This window comes from Gnatocerus cornutus, chromosome 2 (assembly GCF_029298725.1).
Source record: "Gnatocerus cornutus isolate USDA-ARS CGAHR chromosome 2, icGnaCorn1.1, whole genome shotgun sequence".
Lineage (NCBI taxonomy): Eukaryota > Metazoa > Arthropoda > Insecta > Coleoptera > Tenebrionidae > Gnatocerus > Gnatocerus cornutus.
In genome coordinates, this window is record NC_142234.1 from 21,662,202 (window position 1) to 21,688,308 (window position 26,107).

At 33.3% G+C, this 26,107-nt stretch overlaps 2 protein-coding genes and 1 long non-coding RNA gene across 5 annotated transcripts in view; 1 reads left to right on the top strand and 2 right to left on the bottom strand.

The window, feature by feature from the left end:
- The window catches only part of ap (apterous), a 96,054-nt gene that overhangs the window by 46,757 nt on the left and 23,190 nt on the right, over window positions 1-26,107 (bottom strand). The window lies entirely within an intron of this gene.
- LOC148180085 (uncharacterized) lies at window positions 24,061-24,892 on the top strand. Of its 3 annotated transcripts, XR_015771768.1 has the most exons (4): window positions 24,061-24,153; window positions 24,213-24,312; window positions 24,361-24,561; window positions 24,715-24,892. It is a non-coding gene; the product is annotated as an uncharacterized LOC148180085 (long non-coding RNA). The 3 variants fall into 3 exon arrangements; XR_015771766.1 differs by having other exon boundaries at window positions 24,213-24,561; XR_015771767.1 differs by having other exon boundaries at window positions 24,062-24,153; window positions 24,192-24,561.
- LOC148180086 (uncharacterized) lies at window positions 24,152-25,528 on the bottom strand. Its single transcript, XM_088050419.1, has 2 exons — window positions 24,880-25,528; window positions 24,152-24,820 (listed from the first exon to the last, which is right to left on the bottom strand). Exons 1-2 carry the CDS (start codon window positions 25,294-25,296, stop codon window positions 24,173-24,175), a joined length of 1,065 nt encoding a protein of 354 aa, XP_087906545.1. The 5' UTR covers window positions 25,297-25,528; the 3' UTR covers window positions 24,152-24,172.

Genomic DNA, 26,107 nt, shown 5'->3' on the forward strand with positions numbered 1-26,107 from the left:
CCTTTTGTAAAAAGCTCTTCATCCCGACACGGAACCATTCTTTAGATCGATGTCCATTCAAATTTAAAGACTTGACATACCTAAATAACGGGCTCAGCGGCAAGTCACATATTTTGAGAAATTATTTAAACTAGACATTGTCACATTAACCTGACTGCAAAAACTGTATTATTAAGCTTTGTTAGTAAACTTGCAGTTTGATATTGAGAGTTCTTAAATTTGTCTTCTTGACAAATGAGAAAAAAATTATTGACGTTGAAATTCAAAAATCGTTCTAAGCGCCATGATATTAATTATAAATAATGAAATATTCACCAATACAAATTAATCAATAATTTTATTAAATTGTATTAAAAAATCGTAAAAATAATAACTAATTTTTTAAAAGTTTATTTATAAAACTCTTTGTTGGCAGGTTTAAAAAATGGTAAAATCTGATGAAGATTGTTATTTTGCTTGCATTTTTATTGGTTGTTCATGTTCAATTGTGCCAATGCTAGCGCACATTTACAATACACCTATAAGACTTTTAACAATTAGAATAAATTAAAACAGATGTGATAGGATAACTTTGACAGGTTGTGTCAAAATTTGAAGAGATTACTTGATGTAAAAATGTCTTTGTTGAAGGTTGACCATTGGCCAAAGTGTCAGGAACAACAAAAATGATTTGTGTCTTGGCTTTATTTATGATTTACTATGAATTTAGACAACATCAAATTTTTCTGCTTGTTGTTCGGTTCATTCACAGTCCAGTTAGATAAGAAGCAAATTTTTATTTACAGATTGGATTCTTTAGATCCAGGGCATAACAGCACTTGACAAATACATCGCACATTCCACTTAGTTTTTCTTCTTTTACCTTCTTTCCTGTATTCGTTACATATTTCTTGCCTTGCAATTTTAATTTATTAAGGGATTGAAAGTTTTTTTTATCAAATATGGGCGATATTATTTAGAATTATTTTATTACATCATCTAATTTTTCAAATTTTTGGCTCTTAGATCGGTTTCTATGTTAAGTCTGTATTTACTATAACTTATTTTATAATTTTAAATGTTTATTGTAAAACTGTTTGGATTTTTACAAAATTGACTATTTTAAAGACCTGAAACCTTAAAAAAAACAGCAGAATTTACGCAAACACGGAAGCCAAAAAACGGACTATTGCATATTTAAAAGGGACATTTTTTGTTTACTCTTTTAAATTTTCTTAGAAACAATTGGGAATTGTTTAGAAAACAAGTCACACGCCAACTGTCTTGTTTATATTGTTTACTTCGTATTGTACTTCAGCTGAGGTTTTACTATTTTACTTCCAAATAAAAATTTAGATATTGAGAATTCAGGGCAATGAATGGATGGACGAAAAACATGTTCACTTTAAAAGAATAAATAGAGTTACACCGAGTTCAAGAATGTGATAATTTAAGTGTTTAACAATTAATAACTCAATTTAAATATGAAAAATAAAATCAGTTTAACGAAAAATTATTACGGAAAATTTGTGTTACCAAGAACGAAGAAGCAATTAAACTAGTTATATGTATCAGGTCTACTTTTATAATCGCAAACCAAATTTATCGCCGAACGTTTTGAACATCAAAATTTGAAAGCTGCAAATTGTTGGCTGGGAATTTTTTGCGGAAGAAATGTCAATGCTTTGAAAAAAAATTGTATAAAACGGAAAACTGCTTAAACGTAAACATCGGATTGCAATTCCTATTTATACAGGTTTCACTGTAGTTTTTAACATTGCTTGAACCAATTTGGTACCCGAGCTTGTGAATTCGCGTTGCGACAAAGCAATGCCTTTGTTTTAATAATTTCGGCTAATTTTATGTTTGTTTGTTTTTTGTTTGATTAAATAATTGGTTTGTTGTTGTTTTTATATTTTTTGTTTTTATTTTTGTATTATTATTTTTTATCATTATTTTTTCTATATCGTTGTCTCCAATGTCTACTCTTTCTGAGCTGTAGTCCAACTAATAAAATGCTATGCTAAAAACGCTTCGTTTGCCGAGTCTGAAATGGGTAGTGTACTGCCGATGTGTCCGAAATCATCACCCTGTCCTTGAATTTCGTGGAAGGATGGATGTGTATGTAACACTATAAGATTACAGCAGAGAAACGACCCAGCAAACCTGGAATGCTCTGGGTAAATCGCCGCCTTTTGGCTTCGACATTCCTTTGGAGGAAATTTGTCTTGTGGGTGAGAGTGCGTCGTTTTCCTCTCGAGTTAATGCGAGTGTTTGGTTTATCTTTGGTATTGAATGGTTGGAAAAATCTCAACGCCTAACGACGACATAATAAGCTGCTTCCAACAATCAAAACCACGTAAGCTCCTCACAAAAGTCGCTCCGCAGACGTCTTCACAAAGCTCCCAGCACAATGGAACTGGTTTCTCTCGGAGAACTAAATAGAAAATAATATTGAAGATGAAACATGCTGAACTCCACAATCCCATTGTTAATATAGTGTCAAACGTAGTGAACCCCCATTCCAAGCCCGCGGAAGTGGTGTGTGGAGACGCGGCCGCCATTGCACGGGGTAAGAAGCAGCGGCAATAAATTCTGCAGGCAACACGGCAACGGTACATGGAAAGCTCGCCGGCTGATTATGCAGATTGGACTCATAGCGCATACAATGGGGCATTGTCTCTGGTGCACCGGGAGCAGAGGAGGCCGGACACGGGACAGCTGAATGTATTGCAAGATGCCGATTGATTCTTTTATTTGGCGGAGGATGGGAAAATGGCCGCCGAGGAGAAAGAAGCGACGTTTTCCGAGAAAAGTGCGCCTCAGCCACCCAACACGGATTTATAAAATGTAGAAAATTACGTCCTTTGCGCGCCGTAAACATGTCAGTGGTTTCAACATGAAAACCCCATGAAACTTGAGACGTGCACCGGAGAAAAAAGCAAAACGGGCAGTAAAAATTAAAATTCTCATATATAAAAGGTGAAGTTTACATTTTTAAGTATTTATTGAGTCATAATAAGTTGTCAAGATCATAAACTATATTGAATAATCTGGGAGCTATTCTCGGTGACGGGTCAAGCAACCTTGTCTCGGCAGTATCCCGCGGTCATCCGCGGACTACACATCGTAAAAAATATTTTATCTTCACGACGTATCTTATCACTGATATTTCACGTTTTGGACGATCTGCGGTCGGAATTTTTTACGTATACAGAGTGATCTACTTTTTAATACCGCTTTTAGTTCGTGGGAAAAATTGTGTACATAACATTCTTGCACACGTGTGATAACGATAATAACAACCGCATTAGTTTCGGAGATATCAAGCTTCGTACATTTCGGAACTAAGAATTCAGAAGCCGCAACTTTAAACGCTTCTATTTCGGTTATTTATTGACGTACGTTAATATATCGACCAGTCTTGAATTCTGCATGAAATTCTGCGTAAAATGAGCATAAACGGGTCAAAATTGCTCCATAAATAAGCGAGAAATCGGCCGAATTAAATTTAGATATCTGATTTTTTCGAGGTTTCGAACTAAAAATTCACTAACTGAGACTTTGATCGCTTCTAATTCGATTATTTATTGACGTACGTGAAAAAATTTTGGATTCTGCTTAAAATTCTGCGTGAAATGAGCAATAGTTTAAGATTGCTCTGTAAATAAGCAAGATATCGATCGAATTAAATTTAGATAGGTTCCTCATTTTTTCGATCACATTTAGATCTTATAAATTCGACAATTTTGACGATAATGCTGTCAAATTTGGTGGACTTGTTATATAACAAAAGCGTTTATTAAGTGTACAAAATTATAAAATTTTAGATTAGGAAGAACTCGAAGTTCACATTTAAAAAAAAAATCTGTACATTTAAGAATTTTAAGGCTGTTCTCAAATTTGATAGACTTGTTACTTAACAGGCGCTTATTAAGTGTTCAAAATTGCAGAATTTTATATCACGAATTTTAGAATTTTTCATGTATAAAAAGGAGTCGAAATTTTGACTTTTTTCTAAAATTCTGCAATATCGACAATTTTGATACTAATGCTGTCAGGGTTGGTGGACTTGTTACAAAACAGGCGTTTATTAAGTGTATAAAATTAAAGAATTTTATATAAGGAATTGCAAATTTAAGAAATTTTTATTTCGACTAAGATGAGCTTAAAATTCAATTTTTTTTTTAAATTATGTAATTTAAACAATTTTAATGTTAATGCTGTCAAAATTGGTGGATTTGTTATTTGTTACTTTAGAGGCGTTTATTAAATGTACAAAATTACAGAATTTTTAAGTTCACGAATTGCGAATTTTAGAAATTGTTATTTCTACACTAAAAACTCAAGTTCACATTTAAAAAAAAAAATCTGTAAATTCAACAATTTTTAAGGTAATGTTCTCAAATTTAGAGGAATTGTTACATAAAAGGCGGTTCTTAAGTGTACAAAATTGCAGAATTTTATATCACGAATTACGAATTTTAGAATTTTTTCTGTATAGGAAAAAGTCGAAATTTAGATTTTTTTATAAAATTTTGCAATGTCGACAGTTTTGATACTAATAATGTCAAATTTGGTAGACTTGTTAATAACAGGCGTTTATTAAATTGTAGAATTTAAGATCACGAATTGCCAATTTTATAAATTTTTATTTCGACTAAGATGAGCTCGAAATTTAATTTTTTTTTAAATTCTGCAAATTTAACAATTTTATGGCTAATGTTGTCAAATTTAGTAGACTTATTACTTTAGAGGCGTTTCTTTAGTGTAAGAAATTACAAAATTTTAGACCACAAATTGCGAATTTTAGAAATTCTTATTTCGACTAGGAGAAACTCGAAACTCATTTTTTTTTAAATTCTGTAAATTAAACACTAACTCTGTCAAATTTGGTGAACGTGTTACTTAAGAGGTGTTTATTAAGTGTACGAAATTACAAAATTTTAGATCACGAATTACGAATTTTAGAAATTTTCATTTTTACGAGGAAGAACTAAAAATTCGAATTTTTCAAAAATTCAGTAAACTCGACAATTTTAGCCCAAATATTATCAAATTTGGTGGATGTGTTACCTAAAAAGTGTTTATGAAGTGTACAGAAGTACAGAATTTTAAATCACAAATTATGAATTTTACAATTTTTTATGTCATGGATTTTAAATTTAGATTCAAATTCTTTCGTCTTAAAATTATCATTTTTTGAAGTTTTGAATTTAAAATTTTAAAATGGATTCTTACGTGAAAAAGCAGGAGAAAAACGATGGTAAAATCCGCATCTTTCCATCTGTCATAGATTCAGAGTTATCGAAGTTTATACAAATAGAAACTCAAAATTCAGAGTCCGAACCTTTAAACGCTTCTAACTCGCTTATTTGTTGACGCACGCAAAATTTCGGCCAGTTTTGGACTCTGCGCGAAATTCTGCGTAAAATGAGCTCAAGATCGCTCCATAAATAAGCGAGAATATCGACCAAATTCGAAAAATTGCTCACCCCTTCCCACACCACGCACTGAGATGAAAGTGTCATTAACAAGGCAATTATTACGCCCGTTTAAATAAATAATTTCATTGTGTTTGGTCGTTAATAAAGTCGGCCTCCTCAGCTTTGTTTGTTGGTAATGGAATCTCCCTCAGACCATAAAGACACGGTTTTAGATAACACTTGCTCGTCTCTTCTTAGGTTTCGCCTAGACATTTCCAATGAATAATAAATAATATTGGCAACCCTTGACCTTGTCTGAATCACTCGTGATATAAACAAAATAGTGTAAACAGAGATGAAGAAATAATTTGAGATAAATAAAATGAAAATTTTTCGTTTTTTCGCGTTGGGAATGGTGAATCTGTCGTTGATTAAGTGGCGGATAATGCGAGAAATCTGATAATATAAGAGGTCGTTTCAAATAGGATTTTTTGCCTCCGCCCCACGATATTTCTTGTCGTGTCGCTCGCCATTAAACGAAAATCGCAATCGGGGCCGTAAATGGCACTTTAATAGGCCTGTAATTTACCCCTTATAAATTTTTAATGTCATCATCTCAGCGTTATACCCACAAAGCCTCAGGAATGTTGAATATACGTTTTCAAACAGCTCGTCAAGCCGAGATATTACCGACATGTGTCATTATCAGTAAGTTGATGATGGCCTTCGCGGTTTAATTTAATTAAGAAGACAATTTGCAAGAGCATATGGACTTGATGATCTCTTTTTCACCGAGTGCTTGATTACCATCCTCCAGATAATTCAATTCTTCTGGTTTTTGTCCGCGTCACCTCCTCGGTCCGTCATCTCCAGCTGATGGTGATGGCCGTGAGAACCCAACGTGCGCCCAGCAGATACCATCGACGATAAAAATCATAACTGAAGGCATCGAGACATTTACCATAAAAATTCCTTTTGTGTGGATTTCACCAAACGCAATGACCACTGAAACCCGATCCACGCGGTATGTCACCAGTGCATGGGTGAACGGTAGTAATTAGAAAAGCACATTAGGTTTGTTTATGGCTCAGATGGGACAAACTGGTATTTGTATGCAGAGGCAGAGCGCCACTGGACCCCGGGGGGCCGAGAGATCAACAGAAGGCCTCGGACGTGACGACATGTCACTAAAGTTGGAGAGTTGTGGGCCCGGCCCTGGATTTATGGCCGGGAGGGCACCGGTCGCGACCAACAACATCATTTTGGTGTTGGGAAAAAATCTCGAGAGGAGACGTGAGAGAAAGCGGGGAATTTACATAAAGACAAAAAATAAATTGGCGCTAGAAAAACAACCTGTCGTGGTTATTGTAGCTATAACTCAGTTATTTGATGCCGTACGTGGAGTTTGAGCCCGAATTTGAAATCTGCGTGAAATTCTGCGTAAAATGAGCTCTAGTGACATAAAAATGCGCCAAAGATAAGCGAGAAATCGATCTCAGAAGTTAGACGTGCATTTTTTCCAAAAAATCCAATTTTTGACTTTCGGAAAATTTAAATGGTTTCGAACCTTCAAAAATTTGGCCCTCTAATTCAGTTATTAGTTTACGGACGAGAAAAATGATAGTAGTAAATTCTGCGTAAAATAACCCCATATGGCTCAAATTCCTTTATCAAATAAACGAGATATCGACAGGGGGTGTTTTAGTGTTATTTTCAAGATGCTGTTTCAGGGTGAAAACTGCGTTTAGTATCATTGAATTATATATCGATCGAAAGAGAAGCTCGAAATCTATGAACTGGCCGAAATTCAGATTATTAGACCAAATAGTTTACGACTGACGGCCCAAAAACAAAAAGTTGACAAATTTTATCGATCGAATCGGAAATTTTTTAGCAAAAATTACAAAAAAAAATTCTAACTCTGGTAATTTTTACGTCACGTCAACTAAATTTAGAGAGCTTATTAATTTATTCTTTCTTATTAACTGTGTCAAATTGCAAAATTCTAGACCAAAAGAGACAAATTTTGGAATTTTTTATTTTGAGGATGAACCAAAAACTCTTGAAAAAATATGTTAAGGGCTGTTACTCTGGTAATTTTAGCGCCACAGTAATCAAATTTAGGGAGGTTACTCATTTGAAGTTGCTTATTAACTGTCTAAAATTGCAATATCTTAGGTCAAACAAGAGAAATTTTAGAAATTTTTTATCTGAAGATGTACAGAAAATTACCAAAAAAATAAATAAAATTTCTAACTCTGGTAATTTTTATGCCACGTCAACGAAATTTGAGGAGCTTACTAATTTCAATTTTCTTAATAATTGTGCCAAATTATAAAATTATCGACCAAAAGAGATAATTTTCGGAATTTTTCATTTTGGGGATAAACCAAAAACTTTTGAAAAAATATGTTAAAGGCTGTAACTCTGGTAATTTTTACGTCACGTCAACTAAATTTAGAGAGCTTATTAATTTATTCTTTCTTATTAACTGTGTCAAATTGCAAAATTCTAGACCAAAAGAGACAAATTTTGGAATTTTTTATTTTGAGGATGAACCAAAAACTCTTGAAAAAATATGTTAAGGGCTGTTACTCTGGTAATTTTAGCGCCACAGTAATCAAATTTAGGGAGGTTACTCATTTGAAGTTGCTTATTAACTGTCTAAAATTGCAATATCTTAGGTCAAACAAGAGAAATTTTAGAAATTTTTTATCTGAAGATGTACAGAAAATTACCAAAAAAATAAATAAAATTTCTAACTCTGGTAATTTTTATGCCACGTCAACAAAATTTGAGGAGCTTACTAATTTCAACTTTCTTAATAATTGTGCCAAATTATAAAATTATCGACCAAAAGAGATAATTTTCGGAATTTTTCATTTTGGGGATAAACCAAAAACATTTGAAAAAATATGTTAAGGGCTGTAACTCTGGTAATTTTTGCGCCACGTCAACTAAATTTAGGGAGATTACTAATTTAAACTTTCTTATTAATTGTGCCAAAGTACAAAATTCTATACCAAAAGAGACAAATTTTGGAATTTTTTATTTTGAGGATGAACCAAAAACTTTTGAAAAAAAAAGTTAAGGGCTGTAACTCTGGTAATTTTAGCGCCACAGCAATCATTGAACCTCCTTATCAATTCAAAATTCTTAAACTTGCAAAACTTTGAAAACCTTTCATGACAGATGCGAATTTAATAGAGCCCACCTCTCCCATTATACAACAAGTTATTATATTGATGAGCCGTTGGAAAATCTCGTAATTTTTCTCTTCGGTTTGTCGAAGAACAGGTTGTATGAAGCGAGACTGAAAATAACCCACAAGTTAGTTAATAACCACCTCAAGTGTTGGAAATAATGAATGCAACTCCTGTTTGATTTACACCTCGAGCACACCAAAAGAAAATTTCCAACGAAAGTCTCGCACCATAAATTACCCAAAATCGCACACATGATAACATGAGAACCAAACACTCGACTAATTTCTCATCAAGCTTCTCACGTGAAATTGACAAAGCTATTAGTTATTCACAACTTCCGTTACGATTTGCTCCGAAATGCGTGCAGTTACGCCCATAAAATTCCGAGCTGATGAAATAAAAATTTTAATAAAATAATCCCCGTCTGAATAAATCTAATGACGCTTAATTGATATCCCCCAGCGTCGTTTTAAAAAGCAATCACGCGGCTCCGCCCTCTACACGCTTTTTGTCACTGTTCACACGCTAGTCATATGGCGCTCTAATTTCTTTTTAATGCTCATAATTTCGGTACTCACATTTTCGTACTTAATTAAGACATCGCATTTGTTCGCCGGTGTTAACTAGATGTTGTCATGATTGGGGTCTGTTAAGTTGGCATTACGTCCGGTCGTCGCAGTTTTTGCCGCTATCATGACAAATTGGTCGTTTTTTATTTACGTTGGAAAAATGTAATCAAATTAATGACGGATTGTTTGTCTTTTTTATGGGACGAGGAAGTGGTCACTTGATGTGCGCCTAGTTAAATGTGATCACTCAATTAGTACTTTTGTCGACGGTTGGTAGCACTTTAATTAAGTGTCAACCACTGTGTGACTAAATTAATGTCGCCATTTGTTAGTTTCAAAGCGAAAAATAGATTTTTTCGCCGCGATCTTTGGAAGAATGGCGATGAAAGGCGCGGGTTTCCTGTTGGAATGAACGAGGTTAAAACGCTTTTTCAATTAACAAACAAATTAGGCGAGAGAAATTCGAGTTCTGGCCGATTTTGACGGTGTGATTTATGATTAAATTACTTCGGGCTAATGATAAAAGTCGAATTGGTCGGTTCCGATTTATTTTGTGATTTTTTGCCGGTAAGTTACATGACTTAATTCTAGAATCATTTTGTTAATAACGAAATGCTATTACAGCAGCGATTTATCAGATGTTTTTAGTTACGCTTGCTGGCATGAAAAATTTGAAATAATCTTAGTTAAATTAAAGTAATAATAGCCAGTTTGTTAAGAGTTTGGCTTTAGATTTCCTGGGAATCGAAAATTTGATTTCGTCGAATAAAAATTTATCACTAAATTCAAATTAAAAATTTTCAAAATTTGTTTTGTTTGACCTACAATTCTGCAATTTAAGACAGTTAATAAGCAACTTTAAATAACTAACTTCCCCAAATTTCATTGCTGTGGCGCTAAAATTACCAGAATTACAGCCCTTAACATATTTTTTCAAAAATTTTTGGTTCATCTCCAAAATAAAAAATTCTAAAATTTGTCGCTTCTGGTCTATAGTTTTGCAATTTAGCACAATTGTTAAGACAGTTTAAATTAGAAACCTCCTCAAATTTAGTTAACGTGGCGTAAAAATTACCAAAGTTTGAAGTTTTCTTTTTTTTTGTAATTTTTTGTTCGTCTTTAGATAAAAAATTTCTAAAATTTGTTCTGTTTGACGTACAATTTTGAAATTTAAGAGAGTTAACAAGCAACTCCAAATGAGTAACCTTCCTAAATTTGATTGCTGTAGCGCTAAAATGACTAGAGTTACCTCCCTAACCATATTTTTTATAAGCTTTTTATAAGTTTTTGGTTCATCCCCAAAATAAAAAATTACAAAATTTGCCTCTTTCGGTCTATAATTTTGTAATTTAGCACAATTAATAAGAAAGTTTGAATTGGTAACCTCTCAAAATTTAGTTGACGTGACGTAAAAATTAACAGAGGTAGAAATTTTGTTTTTTTTGGTAATTTTCTGTTCATTTTCAGATTAAAAATATTTAAAATTTGTCTTGTTTGACTTACAATTTTGCAAGTTAAGACAGATAATAACCAATTCCAAGTAAGTAACTTTCCCAAATTTGATTGCTGTGGTGTTAAAATTACCAGAGATACCAACTCTCAACATATTTTTTCAAGAGTTTTTGGTTCATCCCCAAAATAAAAAATATTAAAATTTGTCTCTTTCGGTCTATAATTTTGTAATTTAGCACAGTTAATAAGAAAGTTTAAATTAGTCACCTCGCCCAATGTAGTTGACATGGCGTAAAAATTACCAGAGTTATAAATTTTTTTTTGATAATTGTCCGTTTTCAAATTAAAAATTTCTAAAATTTGTCTTGTTTGACCTACAATTTTGCATTTTAAGACAGTTAATTAGTAACCTCCGCAAATTTGAATGCTGTGGCACTGAAAGTACCAGAGTTAGAGCCCTTAACATATTTTTTCAAGAGTTTTTGGTTTATCCTCAAAATAAAAAATTCCAAAATTTGTCTCTTTTGGTCCAGAATTTTGTACTTTGGCACAATTAATAAGAAAGTTTAAATTAGTAACCTCCCTAAATTTAGTTAACGTGGCGCAAAAATTACCAGAGTTACAGCCCTTAACATATTTTTTTAAAAGTTATTTAAGTATCCCTAAGATGAAAAATTCCAAAAATTATCTCTTTTGGTCGATAATTTTGTAATTTGGCACAATTATTAAGAAAGTTGAAATTAGTAAGCTCCTCAAATTTCGTTGACGTGGCGTAAAAATTACCAGAGTTAGAAATTTTAATTATTTATTTTTTTGGTAATTTTCTGTACATCTTCAGATAAAAAAATTCTAAAATTTGTCTTGTTTGACCTACAATTTTGCATTTTAAGACAGTTATTAAGCAACCCCAAATTAGTAACCTCCGCAAATTTGAATGCTGTGGCACTGAAAGCACCAGAGTTAGAGCCCTTAACATATTTTTTCAAGAGTTTTTGGTTCATCCTCAAAATAAAAAATTCCAAAATTTGTTTCTTTTGGTCTAGAATTTTGTACTTTGGCACAATTAATAAGAAAGTTTAAATTAGTAACCTCCCTAAATTTAGTTAACGTGGCGCAAAAATTACCAGAGTTACAGCCCTTAACATATTTTTTTAAAAGTTATTTAAGCATCCCTAAGATGAAAAATTCCAAAAATTATCTCTTTTGGTCGATAATTTTGTAATTTGGCACAATTATTAAGAAAGTTGAAATTAGTAAGCTCCTCAAATTTCGTTGACGTGGCGTAAAAATTACCAGAGTTAGAAATTTTAATTATTTATTTTTTTGGTAATTTTCTGTACATCTTCAGATAAAAAAATTCTAAAATTTGTCTTGTTTGACCTACAATTTTGCATTTTAAGACAGTTATTAAGCAACCCCAAATTAGTAACCTCCGCAAATTTGAATGCTGTGGCACTGAAAGCACCAGAGTTAGAGCCCTTAACATATTTTTTCAAGAGTTTTTGGTTCATCCTCAAAATAAAAAATTCCAAAATTTGTTTCTTTTGGTCTAGAATTTTGTACTTTGGCACAATTAATAAGAAAGTTTAAATTAGTAACCTCCCTAAATTTAGTTAACGTGGCGCAAAAATTACCAGAGTTACAGCCCTTAACATATTTTTTTAAAAGTTATTTAAGCATCCCTAAGATGAAAAATTCCAAAAATTATCTCTTTTGGTCGATAATTTTGTAATTTGGCACAATTATTAAGAAAGTTGAAATTAGTAAGCTCCTCAAATTTCGTTGACGTGCCGTAAAAAATTACCAGAGTTAGAAATTTTAATTATTTATTTTTTTGGTAATTTTCTGTACATCTTCAGATAAAAAATTTCTAAAATTTCTCTTGTTTCACCTAAAATATTGCTTTTTTTTCAAAAGTTTGTAGTTTATCCTCAAAATTAAAAATTCCAAAATTTGTTTTTTTCGTTTTTAAATTTATATAAAGTCATGCACATACGATATTCCACGCAACTTGTTTTTCCATCAGTTTCCAGCACCACTAAACGGTACCAACCATACCATTAAATTTCCACCCAACCCACCAATTTCCCTAGAAATAGCAATCCTTCTCACGTTTTTTAATCCCACCGCTTATTACTCTCGCTCACCTGAGTCCGTTCTATATTTAGTCAGCTAACAAGAAAATAAAAAACCTCCCAACTTACAGCTTTCGCTTTTCTCTCGTTCATGGTGGTCATGGGGTAAAGCGGGCAGCGGCCCCGTCATTCCGTTTACTTTGTTGAATAATTTACGGCTTTCGTAAAGTTGCCATATTTAAAAATATACGTTGCTAATAAACGAATATTACACGCATTCTGGACATGTTGCTCGGCCGCAATAAAAGTTTCGTATTTGCTGGGCCCCCTGCCGGCTCCCGAGTTGTTTCCACTCGGTTTCATCTTACAATCTTGTTCAGAATCTTGAATTATTTATGACGAAAGTTAACACGAATCCACACATTTCTCATAATCTCTAATTATTATTATTAACGTTAAACGAGATTTACGGGGGGAACTTGTCGGTTTGGCGACAGATTTCGCCGGAATTTTCAGACGGAGACAACGGGAAAATGATGGATGGTGTGTTTGTGTGCACGTCAAATAAATCAGGTTAATAATAAGTGCGATGTGGGAGAAATAAAGCCGGCGGAAATAATGCGGTGTCGCTCACACATCACGGTTAGTTCCGGTTGGTGCCGCTTGCGCCGCCACTGATACTGGGGCTTCATTTGTTCCGGTTATTTAACCCCGGTGTCAAGTTGGCATCGATTTGAGGGGAAATTGCCCACGAGGCCCCCATTGGTCGGAAAAGTTGCCTTTAGACACATTTCCCCTGTCACGCGATGCCTACTTGTTTAAATGCATATTCTAACAGTTTCTTCAGTTTCTCACACAAGAACAGTGACGTTTATTGCGTCGTAAACTGGAGCCTTCTTACGTATTCAAAATTTACATGAAACGCAGCCTAAGTTGTGCTTCGGAGAAAACTATCTCGCTCCGGTTCAAGGCCGCTGAAGCCACCACCCTATGGACGCGTCTTTGGGGCCATCAGGTGCGGCTACCATCATAACACTCTAACATCTTAATCGAGTCCGGCGAGCGTAAAGCCGCCACATTAGCACGTATTAAAATGACAGTAAAACTTGCACTTTACATCGGAGGCGCGTCCTAGAGCATCGTCTGGCCGACAAATCAGCGCCGTTAATTGGGGGCTATAATTTGCCGAGCGTCTTGAGCAGGTGAGCAACAACACGCGAGTTTCAGGTCGCCAGCTCCGGGCACGCTACATGATCGCAGCAACGGTTCTTCATTTAGATCGTATTCATATTCATAACGCCGATGGAAAAATGCACGCCATGTTGGACTTCCCGTCCATTAGATGAACCGTTCGGAGTCGTCCTCCTGACAGCTCTTATGCAAATAGTTTTTTTTTCGGCCGTGGAGATGTCGCAAGCGAATTCCGAACGTCAAATCACATTGTGGCATTTGGGCGACGTAGCGTAAAAATTACTAGAGTTAGGAAGTTTTAAGATTTTTTGGGAATTTTTTGTCTTGACGTACAATTTTGCATTTTAGACAGTAAATTACCAGAGCTACAGCCCTTAAAATACTTTTTTAAAAGTTTTTGGTTCATCCCCAAAATAAAATTCCAAAATTTGTTTTTTTTTTGGTCTATAATTATGCAATTTAACACATTTAATAATTATGAAGTTTGAATTAGTAACCTCTCTAAATTTAGTAGTGGCGTAAAAATTACCAGACATAGAAATTTTATTATTTTTTTGGTAATTTCTTGTTCATCTTTAGATCAAAAATTTCTAAAATTTGTCTTGTTTTTCCTACAATTTTGCAATTTAAGACAGTTAATAAGCAACTCAAAATGAGTAACCTCCTTAAATTTGATTGCTGTGGCGTTAAAGTAACCAAAGTTACAACCCTAACTTTTTTTCGAAAGTTTTTGGTTCATCCCAAAAATAAAAAATTCCAAAATTTGTCTCTTTCGGTCTATAAATTTCCAATTTCGCACAGTTAATAAGAAAGTTCGAATTAGTAACCTCCCTAAATTTAGTCGACGTGAAGTAAAAAGTACTAGAGTTAGAAATTTTAATATTTTTTTTGATAATTTTTTGTTCATTTTTAGATCAAAAATTTATAAAATTTGTCTTGTTTGACCAACAATTTTGCAATTTTAGACAGTTAATGAGCAGCTCCAAATGAGTAACCTTCCCCAATTTGATTACTGTAGCGCTAAAATTACCAGAGTTACAGCCCTTGACATACTTTTTCAAGAGTTTTAGGTTCATTCTCAAAATAAAAAATTCTAAAATTTGTGTCTTTTGGTCTATATTTTTGTAATTTAGCACAATTAATAAAAAATGTTAGAATTAGTAACCTCCTCAAATTTAGTCGACGTGGGGTAAAAAGTACCAGAGTTAGAAATTTTAATATTTTTTTTGGTAATTTTTTGTTCATCTTTCGATGAAAAATTTTTAAAATTTGTCTTGTTTGAGCAACAATTTTGCAATTTAAGACTATTAATAAGTAACTCCTAATGACTAACCTCCCTAAGGTTGTTTTATGCTGAAATTGCCAGAGTTACAGCCCTTAATACATTTTTTCAAAAGTTTTTAGTTCATCCCCAAAACAACAAGTCTATAATATTGCAATTTAGCACAATTTATAATAAAGTTTGAATTAGTAACCTCCCCAAATTTAGTCGACGTGGGGTAAAAAGTACCAGAGTTAGAAATTTTAATATTATTTTTGGTAATTTTTTGTTCATCTTTAGATCAAAAATTTCTAAAATCTGTCTTATTTGACTAACAATTTTGCAATTTAAGACAGTTAATAATCGACTCCAAATGAGTAACGTGCCCAAATTTGATTACTGTAGCGCTAAAATTACTAGAGTTACAGCCTTTGACATACTTTTCCAAGAGTTTTTGGTTCATTCTCAAAATAAAAAATTCTAAAATTTGTGTCTATCGGTTTATAATTTTGCACTTTAGCATATCTAATAAAAAAGTTTGAATTAGTAACCTCCCTAAATTTAGTCAACGTGGAGTAAAAAGTACCAGGGTTAGAAATTTTAATATTTTTTTTGATAATTTTTTGTTCATCTTTAGATAAAAAATTTATAAAATTTGTCTTGTTTGACCAACAATTTTGCAAATTAATACAGTTAAGGAGCAGCTCCAAATGAGTAACCTCGCCAAATTTTATTGCTGTGGCGCTAAAATTACCAAAGTTACAGCCCTTAACATACTTTTTCAAGAGTTTTTGGTTCATTTTCAAAATAAATAATTCTAAAATTTGTGTTTTTCGGTCTATAATTTTGCAATTTAGCACAACTAATAAAAGAATTCGAATTAGTAACCTCCCGAAATTTAGTCGACGTGGAGTAAAAAGTACTAGAGTTAGAAATTTTAATAGGAGTATTTTTTTTCGTAATTTTTTGTTTATATTTAGATTAAAAATTTATAAAATTTGTCTTGTTTGACCATCAATTTTGCAATTTTAAACATTTAATGAGCAGCTCCAAATGAGTAACCCTCCCAAATTTTATTGCTGTGGCGCTAAAATTACCAGAATTACAGCCCATGACATATTTTTTCAAGAGTTTTTGGTTTATCCCCAAAATAAAAAATTCCAAAATTTGTTTCTTTTGGCCTATAATTTTGCAATTTGCCACAATTAATAAAAGAGTTAGAATTAGTAAGCTCCTCAAATTTAGTCGACGTGGGGTAAAAATCACCAGAGCTAGAAATTTTTATATTTTTTTTGGTAATTTTTTGTTCATCTTTAGATCAAAAGTTTCTAAAATTTGTCTTGTTTGACCAACAATTTTGCAATTCAAGACAGTTAATAGGCAACTCCAAATGAGTAACCTCCGGAAATTTGATTTCTGTGACGCTAAAATTCCCAGAGTTACAGCCCTTAACATATTTTTTAAGAGTTTGTAATTCATCTCCAAAATAAAAAATGATCGCAGCAACGGTTCTTCATTTAGATCGCTGCTATTCATCTTCATAACGCCAATAGAAAAACGCCCACCATGCTGGACTTCCTGTCCATTAGCTAAACCGTTCGAAATCGTCCTCCTGACAGCTCTTATGCAAATAGTTTTTTTTCCGTCCGTGTAGATGTCGCAAGAGTGAATTCCGTCCGTCAAATCGCATTAAGTCATCTGAGGGAAATGTTATGAATCGATCAAAATAACCTTCACCGGGTTTAAGTCGTTCTTTTGTAGGGGCAAAGCCTCCAACACACTAACGGGACTTTTCTTCGGCGGCCGCTGGTCGCTCGCTCTTTATAAGATCAAAAAGTAACTGTCGCATCAGTTCTCGTCAACCGAAGCAAACGTGGAACCACTTATGAGTGAGCTCAAGCAGGACGAGCCTCTAATTACAATTGCAAACGCTGATATTTGATTAGTCCGAGGAGCGCGCACGCAAAGCTATGGGAAATCTTAATCTCAAGAGCATTAAATTCGATCTTTAATGTTTTAATCGTACATGTAATATGCATTACCGGTGCTCCGGTGCCTTCGCTCTGTAATGAGCTAGGACAAGCACCCAACACTCCTCATCCTGGCCCAAAATGCTAAATCTTCTTGGCACAAAACCGTTCGAAAAATTGATTAATGTGGCATGAATGGCCCTCTAACATTTTTCCTGTGGGCGTCAGCACCGGGACGCCTGCTGGTCGCCAGCATCCAGCTGTCAACATACCTCACACAGCCAACTTGTATCTGGGATCTATTGTGTGCTGACATGAAAATTCGAACGGCGGCAATTTATCCAGCGATAAGTCTCTCTGCCGGAGGTAAATGGCCAAGTCGTGACCATTAGTCCCCAGGTCCCAAGTTGGGTAATGCCATCGTCGAGTCGCCGCCATCACCACCGCCTCCGCGCGGCTAATTGATATACTTACGTAATTTAAGAGCGGTAATCGACGGTCATTGAGCGTGACCGGCGTGAGTTGCGACAACTTTTTCGAAAATCGAGGGGTTTGTTACGTCCGCTTTGTGGGAGCAGGGCCGGACTGTGAGATTTTCTTGAAAAATTGGGATTTTTCGTTCGGTTTTACTTGAAATTTCTAAAATCAGTCAAGTTTCTGCTCTATAATGTTGAGCTTTGGCACAATTTGTTACTATGATCGAGTTATTAAGCTCGCCGAATTTTATTACTGTGGCGTTAAAATTACTAGAGTTACGTTTTTTTTTCAAACGTTTTTGGTTCATCTCCAAAATAAAAAATTTCAAAATTTGTCTTTTTTGGGTTATATTTTTAAAATTTAGCACACTAAATAAAAAATATTAAATTAATAACATCCCCAAATTTGGTTGACGTAGCGTAAAAATTACCAGAGTTAGAAATTCTAATCTTTTTTTGATAATTTTTGTTCATCTTCAGATTAAAAATTTCTAAAATTTGTCTTGTTTGACTTACAATTTTGCAACTTAAAACAGTTAATAAGCAACTCCAAATGAGTAACCTTCCCAAATTTGACTGCGGTAGCAATAAAATTACCAGAGTTGCAGCCCTTAATTTTTTTATTCAAAAGTCTTTGGTGTATCCCCAAAATAAAAAATTCCAAAATTTGTTTTTTTTTTGTTATATCAAGTTGCAATTTGCTTCAATAAATAAGAAACTGTGAATTAGTAACCTACCAAAATTTGGTTGACGTGGCGTAAAAATTACCAGAGTTAGAAATTTTATTTTTTTTTTGTAATTTTTTGTTCATCTTTAGATTAAAAATTTCTAAAATTTGTTTTGTTTGACCTACAATTTTGCAACTTAAGACAGTTAATAAGCAACTCCAAATGAGTAACCTTCCCAAATTTGACTGTGGTAGCAATAAAATTACCAGAGTTGCAGCCCTTAATTTTTTTATTCAAAAGTCTTTGGTTTATCCCCAAAATAAAAAATTCCAAAATTTGTTTTTTTTTGTTTTATCAAGTTGCAATTTGCTTCAATAAATAAGAAACTGTGAATTAGTAACCCACCAAAATTTGGTTGACGTGGCGTAAAAATTACCAGAGTTAGAAATTTTATTTTTTTTTTGTAATTTTTTGTTCATCTTTAGATTAAAAATTTCTAAAATTTGTTTTGTTTGACCTACAATTTTGCAACTTAAGATAGTTAATAAGCAACTCCAAATGAGTAACCTTCCCAAATTTGACTGCGGTAGCACTAAAATTACCAGAGTTGCAAGCTCTTAATTTTTTTATTCAAAAGTCTTTGGTTTATCCCCAAAATAAAAAATTCCAAAATTTGTTTTTTTTTTGTTTTATCAAGTTGCAATTTGCTTCAATAAATAAGAAACTGTGAATTAGTAACCTACCAAAATTTGGTTGACGTGGCGTAAAAATTACCAGAATTAGAAATTTTAATTTTTTTTTGTAATTTTTTGTTCATCTTTAGATTAAAAATTTCTAAAATTTGTTTTGTTTGACCTACAATTTTGCAACTTACGACAGTTAAGACGCAATTCCAAATGAGTAACCTCCCCAAATTTGATTAATGTAGCACAAAAATTACCAGAGTCACAACCCTTAAATTTTGTTATTTAAAAGTTTTTGGCTTATCCCCAAAAGAAAAAAAAATTGAAAATTTGTCTTTTTTGGTTTATCAAGTTGCAATTTGCCACAATAAATAAGAATCTGTAAATTAATAACCTCTCAAAATTTGGTTGACGTGGCGAAAAAATTACTAAACTTAGAAGATTTAAAATTTTTTTTGGTAATTTTTTGTTCATCTTGAGATTAAAAATTTATAAAATTTGTCTTGTTTGAATTACAATTTTGTAATTTAAGACAGTTAACAAGCAACTCCAAAAGAATAATCTCCCCAAATTTGATTTCTGTAGCACTAAAATTACCAGAGTTACAGCCCTTAAGTTTTTTATTAAAAGTTTTTGGTTTATCTCCAAAATAAAAAATTTCAAAATTTGTCTTTTATGGTTTATTAAATTGCAATTTGCCACAATAAATAAGAAACTGTAAATTAGTAACCTCCCAAAATTTGGTTGACGTGGCGAAAAAATTACTAAACTTAGAAGATTTAAAATTTTTTGGTAATTTTTTGTTCATCTTGAGATTAAAAATTTCCAAAATTTGTCTTGTTTGACTTACAATTTTGTAATTTAAGACAATTATTAAGCAACTCCAAAAGAATAACTTCCCCAAATTTGATTGCTGTAGCACTAAAATTACTAGACTTACAGCCCATAAGTTTTTTTATTTAAAAGTGTTTGGTTTATCCAAAAATAAAAAATTCCAAAATTTGTCTTTTATGGTTTATTAAATTGCAATTTGCCACAATAAATAAGAAACTGTAAATTAGTAACCTCCCAAAATTTGGTTGACGTGGCGAAAAAATTACTAAACTTAGAAGATTTAAAATTTTTTTGGTAATTTTTTGTTCATCTTGAGATTAAAAATTTATAAAATTTGTCTTGTTTGAATTACAATTTTATAATTTAAGACAGTTAACAAGCAACTCCAAAAGAATAATCTCCCCAAATTTAATTTCTGTAGCTCTAAAATTACCAGAGTTATAGCCCTTAAGTTTTTTATTAAAAGTTTTTGGTTTATCTCCAAAATAAAAAATTTCAAAATTTGTCTTTTATGGTTTATTAAATTGCAATTTGCCACAATAAATAAGAAACTGTGAATTAGTAACCTCCCAAAATTTGGTTGACGTGGCGAAAAAATTACTAAACTTAGAAGATTTAAAATTTTTTGGTAATTTTTTGTTCATCTTGAGATTAAAAATTTCCAAAATTTGTCTTGTTTGACTTACAATTTTGTAATTTAAGACAATTATTAAGCAACTCCAAAAGAATAACTTCCCCAAATTTGATTGCTGTAGCACTAAAATTACTAGACTTACAGCCCATAAGTTTTTTTATTTAAAAGTGTTTGGTTTATCCAAAAATAAAAAATTCCAAAATTTGTCTTTTATGGTTTATTAAATTGCAATTTGCCACAATAAATAAGAAACTGTAAATTAGTAACCTCCCAAAATTTGGTTGACGTGGCGAAAAAATTACTAAACTTAGAAGATTTAAAATTTTTTGGTAATTTTTTGTTCATCTTGAGATTAAAAATTTCCAAAATTTGTCTTGTTTGACTTACAATTTTGTAATTTAAGACAATTATTAAGCAACTCCAAAAGAATAACTTCCCCAAATTTGATTGCTGTAGCACTAAAATTACTAGACTTACAGCCCATAAGTTTTTTTACTTAAAAGTGTTTGGTTTATCCAAAAATAAAAAATTCCAAAATTTGTCTGTTTTGGTTTATCAAGTTGCAATTTGCCACAATAAATAAGAAGCTGTGAATTAGTAAACTCCCAAAATTTGGTTGACGTGGCGAAAAAATTAGCAAACTTGAAAGATTTAATTTTTTTGGTACTTTTTGTTCTCCAGATTAAAAAATTTCCAAAATTTGTCTTGTTTGACTTGCAGTTTTGCAATTTAAGACAGTTATTAAACAACATCAAAAGAATAAACTCGCTAAATTTGATTGTTGTAGCATCAAAATTACCTGAGTTACAGCCCTTCACGTCTTTTTTTGAAAGTTTTTGGTTTATTCCCAAAATAAAAAATTACAAAATTTGTCTCTTTTGGTTTATAAAGTTGCAATTTGCCACGATGGATAAGAAACTGTACGTTACTAACCTCTGAAAATTTGGTTGACGTGGCGAAAAAATTACCAAAGTAAGAAATTTTAATTTTTTTTGGTAATTTTCTCTTCATCTTTAGATTGCATTTTTTTAAATTGTTTTGTTTGACGTAAAATTTTGCAATTTAACACAGTTAATAAACAACTCTTAGAGAGTAACCTTCCCAACTTTGATTGCTGTAGGGCTAAAATTACTACAGTTACAGCCCTTAACGTTTTTTTTTAAGTTTATGGTTTATCCCTAAAACAAAAAATTCCAAAATTTGTCTCTAATGGTCTACAATTTTGAAATTTGGCACAATTATTAAGAAAGCTTGAATTAGTAACCTCCCTAAATTTACTTGACGTAGCGTTAAAATTACTAGAGACAGAAGCTTCCATTCTTTTTTTGAAAAAATTAAGCGCGCGGTACTCACCAAAAACTAATTTTACAAATATCTCCGAGTCCTGACCTGATGGAGCAAAACGGTTTTCGGATTTAGATTCAGCAAACAATTCTGCTTCAGAAATGCATTTTCACTGCGCCAGTGCACATTTCGCTCAAAACTTATTGACCAGTGTAATGAATGTAGCATGCGGGCATATTTGGTTGCAATAAGAGCCATCATAAATAAATAATAATATATTGCCGAACAAGGCCACATTTAAATGCTATCTATCAGTGTCTCTATGTAAAAAATAGCGACATGTGTTTCGAAATGGTGTCGTTATTATCTACCGGGCGTTTCGTGCGACGAGTCGACACTGTGCTATCTCCGCGATAGTAGCAATTGTTTCGTGTTTTTTCCAGAACTTTGAAATTTCACGTGGCAATAAGAGAAAAACAAAGAAAACCCTTTCTATTTACCGTCAGCCAGTCATTAAGCATGTTTGTATGTCAGCCGTGAAATCCTCCTCACAAAGACGCTCTTTAGCCAGAATTTTTCCTCAAATCGCACAATATTAATTGAAATCCGTCCCAACAACCTTAATGGCAATTACGGACAACGCGAGTGCCAGATGTCGCTACTGTATTTCAATTCATGGCCGCTCTTTCCATTAATCGTTGAAAAGAAAAGCGCACAATAGACGAGAAATTTATAAATAAATTATCAAGCTGAGTCATCTCGACTCTTTCTATTAATAACAGACGTCGAAGGATTTTTGTAGTTTTTCGTGTTGTTTTTATGTAATTTCGAAAGAAATTGTCAACAAATAATAACCGGCTCAACTTTGAAACCAAAGGGTCAGCAGACTTGAACTGAGATAATTGCGAGGAGTGATAAGATTCAGTGTTATTTTGGCGGATTGGACAGGGCGGTTTGACGGTTTGACGGGCCATTAATTGACTTTATTGCTTCATAATTTTAATGGGCATCAGATTGTCAGAAACGAGAGGTGCAATTAAAACATTAAATTTAATACGGTCGTAAAGGAGGCGTAAACACCACTCTTATCGAGATGAAATTTTTCGCGCGCAAACGGAATTTTCGAAATTCCGCGTTTTTACGCGCGTTTCTAGTTCAGGTTTCACACGGCTATGTGCGCATTTCCCGTAGGTTTTGTCCAATTAAAGTCCGGTGGCATCGACCACCGTAAATAATAACTTAATCTGTGGATTTGGTTTGCGAGATGGAATTTCAATAGCTCTGCCATTATAAACGCAGCGTAATTATTAAAACTGTAGGAATGAAATACAAAGTATGTGAAACGAATAAAAAAGGCAAATACAGAGTGGTTATATAGATCATGTTAATATCCTTATACGCAGGTGCAACATTTCCAACAGTCAACGACGGATAAAAGCAATAACAAAAACTTGTTACACGCATTTATATTCCGACTAATTTATTGCGAAACTTTCATATTTCCACACGCTGAAGTGCGCGCTCGGGCAACTGTGGTCCATTTTTGGCCTTTTTGCGCCACAGCGAAAGAGAAAAAATCGTGTCATTCGCCATTCCAATTACGCAAATTACCGCCGTCTTGATTTCGGCGCTATTTACATAATCTTTGGCGAATTATAAGGGGCGGAAATTCTCCTAGTTCCGTGCTCACAGCACAATTAAATGTCCTCTGCATCCACGAAATTACAATAATAAACGGTTACCCACAATTTTTTCGGCTAACCACCGGTTGTGCGCTTTCGAATTGACGAATGATTGTACGTGTATCATTTTAATTGCGTGTCGGGCATGGGGCGGCCGCCCGGAGGCGGCGAACTTCCTCGTTGGTAAATCAGGTTGTCTCTCCGAAAATCCAAGCGTTTTTCCTCATCCATTCGTTTTCAATTAGTCTCAACTCCGAAAGATGCAAATGAGCGTCCGTGGGAAAAAGAGCTTAACTGTTTCGTCTGATCTTTTGCTCCGAGTGTCAAAGCGCAGCTCGTCCGGGTTTGGCTCCGGGCGACAATTACTTTTTTCACTCATAGATCAGGAACAACGATTTCGCGCATAGCAACCATCACCGGTAACTAAGGCTTTCGAGCACTAGTGCGGGAACATGCACGCAAAAATTTTGCCATAGAAGCCATATAGAAAATATCAGTTACTACAAATTTAAAGAAACACGCATTGGGATCCTCTTCCCCTAATATTTATTTAAATAAGTTAACAAATTACAAGAAAATTAATATTTTTTGAGAAAAAGTTCATCAGCGCCATCTATTAGCAACTTAATAATTGTTGCTCTTTTGTAAAAACATAACCTCAAAATAACATTAACAAGTTTTATGATTTTAACGATTAATAAAATTAAGCTTTTGTGAAACGTTTTATTTTACAAATACTCAAGTAATCGATGTTGGTCATCAAGTAAGTATACTCAGTACTTTTAATTTTTATTATTATAGATGTTTATGTTGAATGTGCAGTTGCTGCACGAAGCAAACGACACACCAGAAACTCCAGCAGTGTTTTCAGTTCTCACGGCGTTACTAATATTGTACGAATTGTTGGAATTGGATCTTACAGGTTCCGTGTCTGTCAAAGTGTCTGCTACTTCTATTTTATTTTTTAAAGAATCTTGGATATATCCCTCCGCTACTGCGGAAGATTTCCAACCACCATGTCTTTTAACGGCTAGAAAGTCAAGCCCCTTGTTTGCTAATAAAGTAGCACTGCTCCTACGAAAACAATGGCCAGTATATTGATGAGGGTTTGGAAGTTCAAGATATTTGGCGATCAATGATGGAATTTTCCCAATGGTGTTTATACCAATAGGTAAATTTATACATTTTCCTGCACGATAAGTTAGAAATAGTCTCCTGTTGTCAGTCACAACTTGTAGTCTTAATTTCACAAATTGCTTTATTATTTCGACCCATTCCCTTTTGGTTATGGCAAATTCCCGTTTAACCTTAGTTTTTGTTTCAGGAATAGAAACCAAAATTATGTCATCTTTAAAGATAACATCACCAATCATCATCTTACAAATTTCTTCTCGGCGGCAGGCTCCAGAAATTCCCATAATCAAAATCGTCTAAAATATAAATGTTAAATTTTTGAATGTAAATTTCTGAATAAAGACAAACCACTCACTTTCATCAAAAAATATTCTTTGTTAGGGGCCTCTGTCAAAAATTTTGTAATATGTTCTCCTTCAAGTATTTGTGACTTTTTTGGAATGTGATGTTCCGTTTTCCTTTTAAGAAGGGCAAGCAATTTTGGATATTTCGAGATATCTATATTCTTCTTAATATTCAAGCAAGATCGTATCATGCTATAAATTGGCCACAATGTTTTTTTAGTAGAACCTATTTCTTCAAAATAGGCCACCAAGACGTTTTCAGAGTAACTTTTGATCTTTTTATCTTCGCACCATTTGACAAACTGAGAAAACGTACTCTCATATCTGGGGCGTGATTTTGTCGGCAATAAATTGTTTATTGCAGCTGTTGCCGCACTTTTCACTTCGGGTGGTGTACACTCGAATTCAAACTCTTCTTCCGAAGACATGGTACAAATCAATACAAATCTTTATTTTTGAACTTTTTGCTTGACAGAATTGACAACTGTCAACTGGAAACTTCAGCGACTTGATTTTTTATACCAACAAATGCGAACTATATATGATGGCGAAAATTTGTTACAAACTTCGTGCAAAAAATGTTATACAAGAGACGTGCGGGAATAATTTTGCCTGATTCGTGCGACATTCCTTCACTCGTGCGCGGGGCGCACTCGTGTTGAAAGAGTCGCACTTATCTGCAAAAATTGTATTCCCGCACTAATCATGTAAAATACTATTTTTCTTCCGAATCACTACTGGCCAACTCTCGGCCTTGCTGCCGTTGGGCTGACGAACTGTGATGGACCACTTTGGACGGCGTAATGCGATAATGAGTTTAATGTGGGACTGCGGCGGAAGGGGGTTGAAAGATGAAAGTTTAATGGTTTAGTAGCAGAATGAATAAGAAAAAAAGTGGATTTGCCTCAGTCCCATGAATCAAATTTATTGTAAAAAATTAAAGCTTACAACTCTCGTAATATTTGCGCTACGTCGACTAAATTTTGAGGGATTACTAATTTAAACTTTCTTACTAAGTGTGCTAAATTACAAAATTATAGATCAAAAGACACAAATTTTGGAATTTTTTATTTTGGGATGAACAAAAAAATTTTGAAATAAAATGTAAAAGGCTGTAACTCTAGTAGTTTTAGTGCTACAGCAATCAAATTTGGGGAGATTACTCAATTAAAATTGCTTATTAACTGTCTTAAATTGCAAAATTGTAGGTCAAACACCACAAATTTTAGAAATTTTTAA

Coding starts and splice junctions, on each gene's coding strand:
- LOC148180086 (XM_088050419.1), bottom strand. CDS start 25,296: ATGTCTTCGGAAGAAGAGTTTGAATTCGAGTGTACACCACCCGAAGTG. Junction 24,821..24,879: donor AAGAATATTTTTTGATGAAA/GTGAGTGGTTTG, acceptor TTTATATTTTAG/ACGATTTTGATTATGGGAAT.